The sequence below is a fragment of the Myotis myotis genome, unplaced genomic scaffold, assembly GCF_014108235.1.
Source record: "Myotis myotis isolate mMyoMyo1 unplaced genomic scaffold, mMyoMyo1.p scaffold_m19_p_62, whole genome shotgun sequence".
NCBI lineage: Eukaryota > Metazoa > Chordata > Mammalia > Chiroptera > Vespertilionidae > Myotis > Myotis myotis.
The window spans coordinates 190,654-202,946 of NW_023416371.1; the positions used below are offsets into that span (position 1 = coordinate 190,654).

General features: G+C 44.2%; 1 protein-coding gene across 3 annotated transcripts in view; it reads left to right on the top strand.

Moving 5' to 3' along the window:
- Positions 1–1,099: 1,099 nt before the first annotated feature.
- The window catches only part of TMEM87B (transmembrane protein 87B), a 50,709-nt gene continuing 39,515 nt past the window's right edge, over positions 1,100–12,293 (top strand). For 2 of the 3 annotated variants that reach the window (XM_036315848.1, XM_036315849.1), the window contains exons 1-3: positions 1,101–1,376; positions 4,868–4,928; positions 12,043–12,134. In XM_036315848.1, coding sequence (XP_036171741.1) covers positions 1,248–1,376; positions 4,868–4,928; positions 12,043–12,134 — 282 coding nt within the window. In that variant the 5' untranslated portion in view covers positions 1,101–1,247. Of the gene's footprint in view, positions 1,377–4,867; positions 4,929–12,042; positions 12,135–12,293 lie in introns of all 3 variants that reach the window. The other variant, XM_036315850.1, reaches the window with a different exon arrangement.

Sequence of the window (12,293 nt, forward strand, 5' to 3'; positions counted from 1 at the left end):
TCCCATGTCCATCTCACACCAAAATCTAATCATCTAGAAAGTCTTTCAATTCCCCCACGGCCTTGGCACAGGCTGTTCTTAATTAAAACATCTTTAAACCTACCCCTGGCTTCCCACAGCTAACTCACCTTTAACTTCTGTTGGTTTCTAATGTCACTTCATGTTCTCTCTTCCCACATCACCTACCCTCTAAACCTCTGACACCATTATTCCCACCCACATAGAAATGATCGCACTGCTTGCTGGGAAAGGAGGATGCATGTGCAATCTCAAGTACAGACTAGAACCTCAATAATTACGAGCTAAAAGTAGTTGGGGTGACTGATAAGGCAGCTGGGAGCTCTTGACTATAAATCAATCCTAGGTTACCTTAATGACTATGTTAATCGAGTTGTATTCTTCCTCTTGACGTATCTACATTCAATAATAATTTTTAAAAAATATTTACTTTTATCGATTTCAGAGAGGAAGGGAGGATAGACAGAAACCTCTATGATGAGAATCATTGATTGGCTGCCTCCTGCACACCCTCTACTGGGGATCAAGCCCACAACCAGAGCATGTGCCCTTGACTGGAACCCAATCTTGACCTACTGGTTCATAGGTTGATGTTCAATCACTGAGCCACACCAGCCTGACCAATAAGAATTGTTTAAAAGTAGTTCCCTTTGACGGCGAGACAGCCAAAATGCTGGGCAAAGTACCCAAGCCCAGCAACTTTATATGTTCTGGAAATTAACTATTCTGTACACAGCACAATGCCTTGGGTTCAACTGACCCTGACCTCAAAGTACTTTTTATGAATTTACAGACCATCTGTTTCCCCTAAGCTGAGAGGGTCAGGGTCGGGGCACGTGCAGAGGACTCTAGAAACTGAGACATCCACAGCAGACCTTGAACTTGGGACTCCGCCCCGTACACCCACTGGGAATCTTACCACAGCAAGACCGAGCCTGGGACCTGAGTTTTCCTCCTCCGGCCCCGCCGCTCCCGCCCTCCTCCCGGCCACGCCCCAACCTGGCCCCGCCCCCACGCTGCCTCTCCCCGCCCACCCCGCTTCCCACGCTCCCGTTCTTCCTCCAGCCCCGCCCCAACCTGGCCCCGCCCCACGCTGCCTCTTCCCCGCCCGCGCCGCTTCCCAGGCTCCTGCTCCTCCTCGGGTCCCGCTTCCCGGTCGGAGCAACGTCGCCTCCGGGCGGAGCGGCCGCCCAGCGGGCGTCCCGGACCCAGGTGGCTTCCGTGTCAAGATGGCTGCCGCGCGCCGCCCGCCGGCCGGGCCTCTGCTGCTGCGCGCCGCGCTCTGCCTGCTGTGCTGGGCCCCCGCGGCCGTGCGCGCCGTCCCTGAGCCCGGGCGCTGGACAGCGACGGTCAGCGAAGTAAGTGGCGCCTCTTAGCCTGGCATCCCCAGCAGCCGGTCGGGGAGTGGGGACGACGGGTCCGCCCGCGCGGGGTCAGCTGCCCTGGGGCCCCGACAGGCCTGGTTCGCCGACCGCGCCCTGCCGCGGCGACCCCACGGTCCCCGGGCTGCACCACGGAGTATCCCGGCTCAGTTCCGGGAGAAGGGGAACGTGCGCCACTTCCGCTTTTTCTGTAAAGGGGAGGGGGCCGCGCAGGGGCCGCCCACCTTCCTTCCTTCTCGGCCCGGACTCGCGCAGCCCTGGCAGCGTTAAATGGGGAGATGGAGCCTTTGTGCTGCCGGTCTGCGGGCCACAGTCCGGCCGTCTGAGCGCTTGCGACCCGCAGACAGAGGACGTGATGTGGCGGGATGGGCACGGGGAAGTGCCGGGGTAGCATTTTGGGAAATAGGGCCGGGGAAGGGAGGAGAGTCGTTACCTCCAGATGAGATGACTCGTCCCGTGCAGATTGACTTGAGTATTTTCCACACCAGGGGATGAGGCCCAAGTTCTAAAGGCAAAGCTGCTGTTTTGATGTTCTCAACCAGAAAAAGAAGGCAGTACCAGAGGCTGTGCTGCCTGTAACATAAAAGCTGACCGAGGCACGGAAGGCGCTATTTTTCTGGACCTTTACGACCCAGGGCAACCGTTTCTTCCTGGACCCTTGTGGTTGGTGCCCCCGTATGTGCGGCACATCCCTTGTATTGACTTTCTCGGATCGGTAAGAAGCAAAACTCAGAGGACCACACTCGGGGCTTCTGTAGCGAAGGGGCAGCGTCACAAACTAAGTAAACCAGTGGCTCTCAACCTTCCTAAGGCCGCGACCCTTTAATACACTTCCTCCTGTTGTGGTGACCCAACCATAAAATTATTTTCGTTGCTACTTCATAACAGTAATTTTGCTACCGTTATGAATCGTAATGTAAATATCTGATATGCAGGATGTATTTTCATGGTTACAAATTGAACATAATTAAAGCATAGTGATTAGTCACAAATACAATATGTAATTATATATGTGTTTTCCGATGGTCTTCAGCGACCCCTGTGAAAGGGTCGTTCGACCCCCAAAGGGGTTGCGACCCACAGGTTGAGAATGGCTGCAAGTAAACGATATTGGAAGTGAATCAGCTGCGTACAGGTGGTTATATGACCTGACCGTATCTCTAAAGATCTTTGCCACGTGTACTTTGGATGTGGAGACTCCAAAGGCTTTTTCCTTGGGTCCCATATAGTTTGTTGTCCTTGATGACACAGGCCAGGAGAAGTCCAGAAAGCCCTTCTTTGCAAAGAATGGGCTGATTTTTTGGTCCCCATTTCAAGTTGTCAGGACTTGTCCTTCAGATCAGGAGAGTGGGCTTTCTTTCATTTGTACTACAAACCCACCAAGAGACGGTTGTTTTGATTGTAAAGGTCAGCAAATAGTTTGAGCACCTACTGTGTGCCACGCACTGCACTGGCCATTGCCGTTGCAAAGGTGAATTTCAGACAACAGCCCCTTCTCTCAAGAAGCGTAGGCAGTAAGGACAGCAATTACCTACTGGCAGCATTCTTGGGATATTACTGGAGCTCTGAGGAGGCCCCCAACCCCACTTTCTGGAGTCCATGGCTGGCTGGGTCTTAAAAGATGAGTGGGTGTTACCTTGGTGAAGAAGGAGGGAGTAGAGCAGCAGCAGAGAAGGAAATCTGTAGTGTTTCTGCTGAGTGGTTCTGTCAGGAGTGTTACAGGGGACTCAGGCCACCATAAGCCTTCTGTCTGAGCTTGGCCTTGGGCCTGATGCCAGGGTCTAAACTCAGGACGTGTGGGGTCTGGGGCAAGTCATATCAGTGAGTGAAGTGAGCTGGGTTCCGGACTAGAGGGGGTGGTGGAGGGTGCAGTGGACTACCGGTTACGTGCCCTTTGTGAAGAGGGCAGTTGCCATTCGGCTCTGCTGGTGGATAGTCTAGGCACAGAATTGCCAGGTTTGCTTTTTTAAAAGTCAGAATCCATATTTTTATTATGTCATTTGGTTTAAAACTTAGTGGGCTAAACAAACCCCATTTATAAGTTGGATTATACCCCCAGGCCACTAGTAGCAACTTTTGGGTGTGAATAAGGGAGAGCCATTGAAGGATTTTAGACATAAATGCTAATCACTGTGGCTAGTATCTAAGGATGAATTCTAGGCTCAGATCTGGAGGCAGAGGTACCATTAAGTTATTGCAGAGATGTGGGCAGAAAACGTTGAAGGCCTGAATTAGGGCAGTGGTAGGAGGAATGGAGAGCAAGAGCTAAGTTTGGGGAGTGTTTATGAGATAAAGTAGGCATGTTTTGGGGGGTAGGTGATGGAGGGGAGAGGAGGTGACTGGAAGGAGCCGTGGCTTGGGTGACTGGATGGCATCACCTACAACCAAAGTGGACAGAGCAGGAAGAATTGGTGAGGAGCAGAGAGGAATGTGTCTGATTTAGGGAATGTTGGTGTGGAATGTGCATGGGACATCCCGGTAGACATGACCTTTAGGCAGTTGGGTATGTGGATCTGGCGCTCAGAGGAGGATCTGGGCTGTGGGTTTTATTGCTGATCCGGCCTGGGGGGTCTATTATTTATAGTTATTGTTGTTGACACTATGTTGGGGAGGGGGGAAGGGTTTTCAGATTGAGCTGCCTGCCCTATCTGCTTTCCTTTCATTCCTAACTACTTGTTCTTTAACACAGTCCCTTCACACAGCATTTTTATTCTTGGTTCATAGTAAACATATAATAACTAATTAATACATTATTTTGTTTTAATTGTGGGAAAGGCTGTGAAGAAGAATAGGTTCCAGAGACCCCATAAGGGAGGGTCTGGCCTGGTTTGGGATATGATGGAAAACTTCGCGAGGAAGGGACTTTTGAACTTGGCTTTAAAGGGTAAGAAGGAATCGATGAGGAGAAGACAAAGTAACAGGGATAAAGGCTTCTAAGTAAGTTTTCGGGTGGCAGGAGTATCATGAGGGCAAGGAGGAGTACCATGCTGTGGCAGAGCTGAAAGAAAGGTTCTAGAGAAGCAGGTGGCCTTGAGGATGGAGGGTCCTGTGAGCTGCAGTGAGAACTGGTATGCGCGCAGTGGTGAACCATCACAATGTAGAGAGAGGGCTGGTTGTTTTATCAGAAGCACATTCACAGAGTACCAACTGCAGGTGTGCAGGCAGGTCCTGTGTTGGGGCAGCATATGGTGCAGTGCAGCAGCCCTCACCTCCTAGGTATTGCTGGCCCCTGGCTAGGATGCTGGTGGCAGGGACAGTCTGGAGCCTCATAACAACTACAGGGAGGCAATACATAGGAAAGGGTTTAAGCAAATGAGTGATGTGATTAGAGTTATGGTTTTAAAAGATAATCACTCTGGTCAGAGGGAGGACAGCAAGGATTAGAGCTGTATGTTTTACAGGGTAAAGCTATACTCTTAAATAGTAGAGTATAATTTAACATGGTTTTTCTATATTTTTCATTTTAGAAATCAGGACCTTTGATATTTAGGAAAATTATGTTTAATTCCACTGACATCAAGTTTTCTGGTAAGTCTTATAAACTAATGTAATACTACCATAACAACGTATCATAAACGAGTAACATGTTATAAACTAATACATTAATTGAATGTAAGCTAATGTAACATGGTATTATATTTTATAAAACAGGAAAATGATTTTCAGTGGTTCTAACATATTAAGGGTTTCTTTTGTTTCTGTCAAGTCTTGCTTATTTTCAAGAATGGCTTTTTCTGTTTCAGAAAATGTAATATAATCATTCTTTAAAAACTATAATTAAAGTCTAATAAATTAGGCTTTAGCAAAAGGTATTTGACTTCTGTAAATTTGACTCTAGCTCTTAGCTTTTAAAACTAGATAAATTGCTTTTATGAATATATGAAATGTCATGATTGTGATAAAAACTTTTATGTCCCTCAATTTTCTAAGTATACATATGATCATAGTATAAATAAAAATTACAAGACACTAACATTTTAACTAATATTTTAAGGCTTATGAAAATGAAAATATCTGTTAGGGACTATGTTGTCCATGTAAATACTGCTGTGCAAGGATGACCAGGTCATAGATCTTGAGGTTTTCAATATCTTTAATGGGTTTACATTGGATCATATTTACTGTGGTCCAACTACTCTTGGTGTTTCCAGTAACTTGACTGGGTAAGTTTTTTGCCAGGGTTAAGTTTTGAGATAGGGAGTATTTTTTTGTTGGGTAACACAAATTGGCTTCCTGAGGATCCAAAGCCAGGACCCCATGCTCTGTCACCCCATGCTCTGATCATTTGTTGGGTAAGGGCCATACGTGGGTCTTTCCTGAGGGAACCGGGCCAGCCATCAGCTATAAAGCAGAGGTGGTTCAAAGCAGCCTGGTGATATCAGATCATCAGTGGTGATAAGAGCTTGTAAGAGGAAATTGAAGTGCAAGGGTGGGTGAGGAAAAAATTTTGGCATCTGATTGCTTTAATGAATTCATGTCTCAATGTCTAGACAAATAAGAAATTACGTGGGGGGGGGGGGAGTTACATGGACCAGTGAAACACAGAATTTTATTTATAAAAAAGACAATATGTAATGTCAGAGATCAGCCTAAGAGTAGACAGACACCAGTCAAGACATCTAAAGAAGGAATGAGCAGCAGGAGGAGTTAGGAGCAAAAGCATAAGAAAATGAGGGTTTAGTCAGGCAAAAAACCTGACAGTGTCCAATGGTATCAATGGAGAGAGGTCTTGGTGAACTCTGACTACAGCTGTGACATGTGGCTGGCAGGTGTGGATGTAGCATCCACCTGAGCCTCCTGCTCTGGTGCCATGCTCATCAGGACGCTTTCTCATCACCATTGGGCATCCAGGAAGGCATGCTGAAGGGAGATAATTAGTTGATTATTATCCATCCATTTTCAGTTACTATTCAGTTACCATTTTAAGTGAGTTACTGAACATTCTAGTTCAGCGGTCGCTAACCTTTCAGACCTCACAGACCACCAGTGGTCCGTGGACCACTGATTGGCGACCGCTGTTCTAGTTCATACATCTACATTGGTGGTGTGGTGAAGGTGTGAGATGAGACTGAGTCTGTGTTCTCACAGAGCCAGATTTTAGTGCCTGCAAGCTAAGAATTGGTACCTTTAATATGTGGCCATGCAGTTTGGTGGATCAGATGTCTGACTTCCCTCAGGTGACCACTTGTGTTGCTTTATTCAAGATGTAGTCATGAAGTCACTGTTGAAAATCTCTCAATGTTATTCACCAAATTAACAGAATGAAAGAAATACACCATATAATTATCTCAATATATTCAGAAGAGCATTAGAAAAAACTCAGTACCCATTCATGATTAAAAACTCTCAGAAAACTAGAAAAACTTCCTCAATCTGATAAAAGACATTTATGAAAAATCTATACCTAACATACTGTCAGTTCTTCCCAGATTGATCTATAAATTCAATTAATTCTAATCAGAATCAAAGTTGACTTTTATGTAGAAATCGACTGTTTCTAAAATTTATATGTAAATACAAAGGGCCTAGAATAGCTAAAACAATTTTGAAAAAGAGCAAAGTTGAAGGGATTTTACTATTCGATTTCAAAACTTACATAAAGCTACAGTGATCATAACAGTGTGGTACTGGCATAAGGATAGAACAAGGAATCGGACTAGAGGCCCAAAAATAAACCCACATGCATAAAGTCCATGGATTTTCAACAAAGGTGTAAAGATAATTCATTAGAGAAAGGATAGTCTTTTCAACAAATGATGCTGGAACAGCTGAGTATCCACACTGAAACACAGACCTTCGATCGTGAACTTAGAAGCTCTATCCCCATCTCTCTCCTCCCCTCCTGGTCCCATTTACAAATGTTAGACTGTTGATACTGTCCCACAGGTCACTGAGGCCCTGCTACATTTTTTTCTTTCTATGCTTCATTTTGGATATTTCTGTTGTTTTGTCTTCAATTTCAGTGATCTTTTTCTTCTGCAGTACCGAATCTGCCGTTAATCTCATACAATGAACTTTTTATTTTGGATATTGTATTCAATCTCTAGAAGTTTGGTTCTTTTTAAAAACACCTTATTTCTCTTATCGGTATTTTCATGTTTTTCTTTATATATTTGAGCATGTGGAACATATTTATAGTAGCTGTTTTTTACATTTTTATCTGCTAATTCTGTCATTTTTGTCATTTACATCATCTTTGTCATATGGACTGATTCATACCATGGATATGAGTTGAATTGTCCTGCTTTTTATATCTAGTGGTTTTGTTTGGATGCTGGATGTTGTGAATTTTGCATTCTTGAGTGGTGTGATGTATTTCTTGAACAACTTTGTTCTGGCAGAGAGTTAAGTTTCTTTTGGGTCAGTTCTATCCTTTCCAATTTTATTTTTAATTCTTTCAGGATGGGTCTGGAGTAGCCTTTACTTCAGGGCTGACTTAGCACCACTTCTCAGGTGTGACCCTTCTATGTCTCTCCCTGGTGCTTGGCGTATTGAATGAGGCCTATGAACTCTGGCTCGTGGAAACTCAAATAGTGCAAGCCCTATGTAAACTCAGAATTGTGGGACTTCTCCCTGTGCATGGGCAACTGGTATGCGGCTAGATCCTCAAGGGGATATTTGTGCAGAGTTCTTTTCTCCTTCTCTGAGTAGCTCCCAACTCTTGGGTGCTCTGCCCCAGAAATTCTACCAACCTGAGCCTCTGGAAGTCAGTTTCTGTATCAGTTTGGGTTTCCTTTGGTTGCCTTCATGAGGTTCACAGTGGTACCTGCCTCCTGGTATTCATGACCTGTGTAATCCTTGCATTATATCAATGTTGATCTGACCAGTAGAATATGGCAGAAGTAATGGCATGTCACTTATGATGCTAGGTCATAAAAGACACTGTGGCTTCTTTGCCCTCTCTCTGGTGATATGCTGCCATGTTGTGACAAAAAAGAGCTTTGTCTTATTCTAGACTTAATTCTTTTCCGTCTGTGTAGTATTGTTATCTTCCTTCTGGAAACTATATATATATAAAAGGCTAATAGGCTAAGTGTCCAACTCTCTGACCGGTCGCTATGACATGCACTGACTACCAGGGGGCAGACGCTCAACGCAGGAGCTGCTGTGATGTGCACAGAGAAACGACACCGTGGACCTGGCGCTCACAAAGCAACACTTGGCTTCCCCCAACTGGGACACAGGCCCCGCCACTACCCCAGAGCGACAGCCCACCAAATCGCAGCTGATGCTGCCAAGACCCCATGGTGCAAAATGCAGTCCACAGCACAGCACAGCCCAGAAATGGTGGCTGTGGGCACCAGGTAATGACATCACGTGGCAACACCCAGCTTCCTCTCCCTAGCGACAAGTCATTTAACAACAAATGGCACTACGGACCTGGCGCCCACAAAGCAACACTCAGCTTCTCCCAAGTGGGACACAGGCCCTGTCACCACCCCAGAGCAACACTCCACCAAATCACAGCCAACGCTGCCGAGACCCCATGGCACAAAATGTGACCTAGTGGCTGTGGGCGCCGGTAATGATGTCACGTTTTTGTTGACATTCTGAAGCCGAAATCATCAATAGTATATGCCTGAAGACCAACTATTGCCACAATGTATCTCTGAAGCCTAAAGAAGCCGGAGTCATCAACAGAATGTATCTGAAGAACAATTATTGGCACAACGTGTCTCTGAAGCTGAAAGAAAGCTACCTTTGGAAATAATGTATCTGTAGGTAATATTAAAACTAGAGGCCTGGTGCATGAAATTCGTGTAGTCAAAGGGGGTTCCTAAGCCCGGCCTTCGCCCTCTTGCAGTCCAGAAGCCGTTGGGGGATGTCTGACTGATGACTTAGGCCTGCTCCCCCAGACATCCTTAGTGCTGCCGTGGAGGCGAAAGAGGTTCCTGCCACCGCCACTGCGCTTGCCAGCCGTGAGCCCGGTTCTGGCGCACTGACCACCAGGGGGCAGCTCCTGCGTTGAGTGTCTACCCCAGCCGTGGGCAAACTATGGCCCGCGGGCCGGATTCGGCCCGTTTGAAATGAATAAAACTAAGAAAAAAAAGACCGTACCCTTTTATGTAATGATGTTTACTTTGAATTTATATTAGTTCACACAAACACTCCATCCATGCTTTTGTTCTGGCCCTCCGGTCCAGTTTAAGAACCCATTGTGGCCGAAACCGGTTTGGCTCAGTGGATAGAGCGTCAGCCTGCGGACTGAGAGGTCCCGGGTTCGATTCCGGTCAAGGGCATGTACCTGGGTTGCAGGCACAGGATGTGCAAGAGGCAGCTGATTGATGTTTCTCTCTCATCGATGTTTCTAACTCTCTCTATCTCTCTCCCTCTCTGTGAAAAATCAATAAAATATATTTTAAAAAAAAATAAAAAAGAACCCATTGTGGCCCTCGAGTCAAAAAGTTTGCCCACCCCTGGTCTACCCCTTGGTGGTCAGTGCACGTCATAGCGACTGGTCATTGTGCCATTTGGTCGATTTGCACATTAGCCTTTTATTATATAGGATATATCTAAATGTGCGATTCTTTGTCCTAAAAATGAGCATGTTCATAAATTAACTGAAGAAATTTTGGATATACTCAGTGGAGATTTTCACACCTATTTGAGTGGTGATTCCATCGATTCAACAAATGCTAAAAAGGAAATTTTCCCATCAAATTTCTTTTCTTTTTCTTTTTTTTTTTTTTACAGAGAGGAAGGGAGAGAGAAAGAGAGTCAGAAACATCGATGAGAGAGAAACATCGATCAGCTGCCTCCTGCACATCTTCTACTGGGGATGTGCCTGCAACCCAGGTACATGCCCTTGACCGGAATCGAACCTGGGACCCTTCAGTCCTCAGGCCGACGCTCTATCCACTGAGCCAAACCGGTTTTGGCAACCCATCAAATTTCTTAATACTGTTACTCCTTTGGGAATGCTGTATCATAAATTAAAGTTGAAATAAGGTGCAATCATCATGCTACTGAGAAATCTTAATAGTAAATGGGGTCTTTGTAATGGTACTAGATTTATGATCACAAGATTGTGACATAATTGAGGCTGAAATATTCACAGGATCTGCAGAAGGAGAGGTTGTTCTGATTCCAAGAATTGATTTCTCCCCATCTGACACTGGCCTCCCATTTAAATTAATTCGAAGAAAGTTTCCCGTGATGCCAGCATTTGCAATGACTATTAACCCCTAGGATGCCGGGGAGCACAATTGCGCTTCTCCTGTCTTTCGCCAAAAGTGCTGGGAGCGCTATCAGAGCTTCGAAATGGTGTCCAGTTCTAAGTCAGCTTTTATTAGTGTTGATGATATTGCTAAATATGTCAATGTAGTAAAGGTTTTCTTAAGTTTTTGAATATGTAACTTCATTTACTTGTGATTCATAATTTTTTTCCCTAAACTGCTGTAAAATCAGCAAAAATGCCTTGGCAATTTTAGCATAGTTCCTAGGATATTGGTTGGCACTCAAAGGGTTAATAAATCACAAGGTCAAACTCTAGACAGTTAGGAATATTTCTACTTGAACCCTTTTTTGGACATGGTCAGTTATATATTTCTTTCTCTCAAGTTCGAAGAGCGCGTGACATTAAAGTTGTAAATACTTCATCACAAGGGAAATTAGTCAAGCACTCTGAAATTGTTTTTACTCTTAATGTAGTATGCAGGGAGATATTAGAATAAGTTTAATCAATTTAGCAGTCATTGTATCAATGTTTTTATATTTTTGTTGTTTTTATATCGTCTTTTTGTTGTTTTTATATCATGCTTTTGTTGTATTTATGTCATGTCTGTTGTTGTAGCATGTTGTTATTTATTTCATAATCAGTTTATATATTATTTTCATGTACATTTTATTAATTTTCACCTCTGACACTTCTACTATAGAGAAAGGGCCAATAGCAATATTAAAATATTTCTTTTAATTTCCTTTCAGTGTGCACGAATTTGTACACCAGGCCACTAGCTTAAAAATAAAGGAAAACTCCCTAGCAGAACATAGGAGCCCTTATGAATTTTCTCCAGTTTCCCCAATCTGCACTCTAAGCATAGCACACTGTTTTTAGATGGGCCTGCTTATGCCATTCACTCACCTTTCCTGAGCATTTGCATGTACTCTCTCATCCTCCTCCTCACCTGGCTAACTCTGGCTACCCCTTCACATTACAGGCCTTCTCCTCCAGCAAGCCTGCCAGCACCCCAGTCTTCATACTCTCCTGGAGCCTGTTTAATTGTTAATCTGCTGTTTCCCCAATCCTCTATGTAAAGGAGAGGAACTGTTCTAGATTTTCCATTATGTCCCTTCTTGGCACACAAGGGGTGCTTGCTCAGTATTTTTTGAATTACTCAGTGAAGAGAACACCTAAAGTGAAGTAAGCAGTGTCAACATGTCTGGCCACTTGGTTGATTTTAACACCGGACTTAACATATAGATGAAATGAACAGTAGTATAGCAACTTTTGACTAACTGTGATAATTTAATTTAATGAATTTACTCTTTCATTTTGCAGTGACTTTTGGAGAAATTAAGTAATGTTTTACTCATTGTTTCATTGAAGTAGCCCATTTTAAATTATATTCTTAAAACCTGAAGTTTACATTGGAGTATGTATATTATTATTGAAAAATGAGACTTGTCTTTTTTTCAACAGTTAAATCATTCAAATGTCACGAGCCTATGAAGTTTACCATAGAGTGGTATTTGAAGCATTATACCTGTCAAAATGAATATGCTAAGCTGGATGTAAGTAAAACACAATTTTAAAAAAATTATATTTATTGAGGTAATATTATTAACATTATATACCTTTTAGGTATGCAACATTATAACTCGATATCTGTGTACTCTATTGCATGTTACCACCAAAGTCTGGTCTCCTTCCATTACCATATATTTGACCCC